The 1,076-nt window shown below is 54.6% G+C and overlaps 1 protein-coding gene across 1 annotated transcript in view; it reads left to right on the forward strand.

The window, feature by feature from the left end:
* Positions 1 to 1,076, forward strand: part of RPH3AL (rabphilin 3A-like (without C2 domains)) — a 135,146-nt gene that overhangs the window by 127,575 nt on the left and 6,495 nt on the right. The window contains 1 exon segment of the mRNA XM_012653008.1: positions 514 to 627. Coding sequence (XP_012508462.1) covers positions 514 to 627 — 114 coding nt within the window.

Raw genomic sequence — 1,076 nt, forward strand, 5'->3', positions numbered from 1 at the left:
AGCCTGGGCAACAGAGAAAGACCCTGTTGTCAAAAAATAATAATAAATAAAATTTATATATGTGAAGGCCTGGAAGGCTCCCTAAGGGTCAGCTACTACTGTAATTCTCATTCCTGCAGAACATTGCCTCTGCCTTTTGTGTGGCTGGGTAGAGGCCTTAGAGCTATTGTGCCTACACCAAAGGTGACAATCAGCTTCCACCACAGGGACAGGGGGATGTGTGGAGATGACTGGCCATAGGGTGGCCTCTCCCTACTGGTACTGGTCACGCTGAGCCCAAGTCCCAGCCTTCTCCCACTGGGACTCACATCTCTGGCAGAAAGAGTGCCCTCCTGTCCCTGGGCTATTGTTTCTCATGCCCAAAACAAAAGGGCCATCCAGCTGAGCTTCTGTACCACTTTGTCATGGTAGGGTGACAAAGCGGGGAGGCCTGCCCTGGCCCCCTCTGTCCAAGGTGCCTGCTACTAGCAGCCAAGAGGGGTGACCTCCTGTGCTGGTGTCTGTCTTTTCCAGTGGTTTCCAGCGACAGTGACAGTGACTCGGATCTCAGCTCCTGCAGCCTGGAGGACAGACTCCCTCCCACTGGGGTCAGGGACCAGAAAGGTGACAGACCCTCAGGAGAGTCAGGTAAGTGAGGGAAGTGACACTGCTTCCTTATAAAGGCCCAGGTGCCAAGTGGCTTTTCTGCCCCACAGGTGTCCAAGGAGCTGGTCTAGATCTGGGGGAGAAGCCGGCCTGGGGGTGGGACGACTCTGAGCTAAAGCCTTAGCACTGGGCGCAGTAGCTCACGCCTGTAATGCTAGCACTCTGGGAGGCCGAGGCGGGAGGATCGCTTGAGCTCAGGAGTTCAAGACCAGCCTGAGCCAGAGCGAGACCACATCCCTACTAAAATAGAAAAAATTAGCCGGGCATGGTGGTGTGTGCCTGTAGTCCCAGCTATTCAGGAGGCTGAGGCAGGAGGATCGCTTGAGCCCAGGAGTTTGAGGTTGCTATGAGCTAGGCTGACACCACAGCACTCTAGCCCAGGCAACAGAGTGAGACTCTGTCTGAAAAATAAATAAATAAAGGCCGGGCGC

This window comes from Propithecus coquereli, unplaced genomic scaffold (assembly GCF_000956105.1).
Source record: "Propithecus coquereli isolate 6110/MARCELLA unplaced genomic scaffold, Pcoq_1.0 Scaffold409, whole genome shotgun sequence".
In the NCBI taxonomy this organism is placed as follows: domain Eukaryota; kingdom Metazoa; phylum Chordata; class Mammalia; order Primates; family Indriidae; genus Propithecus; species Propithecus coquereli.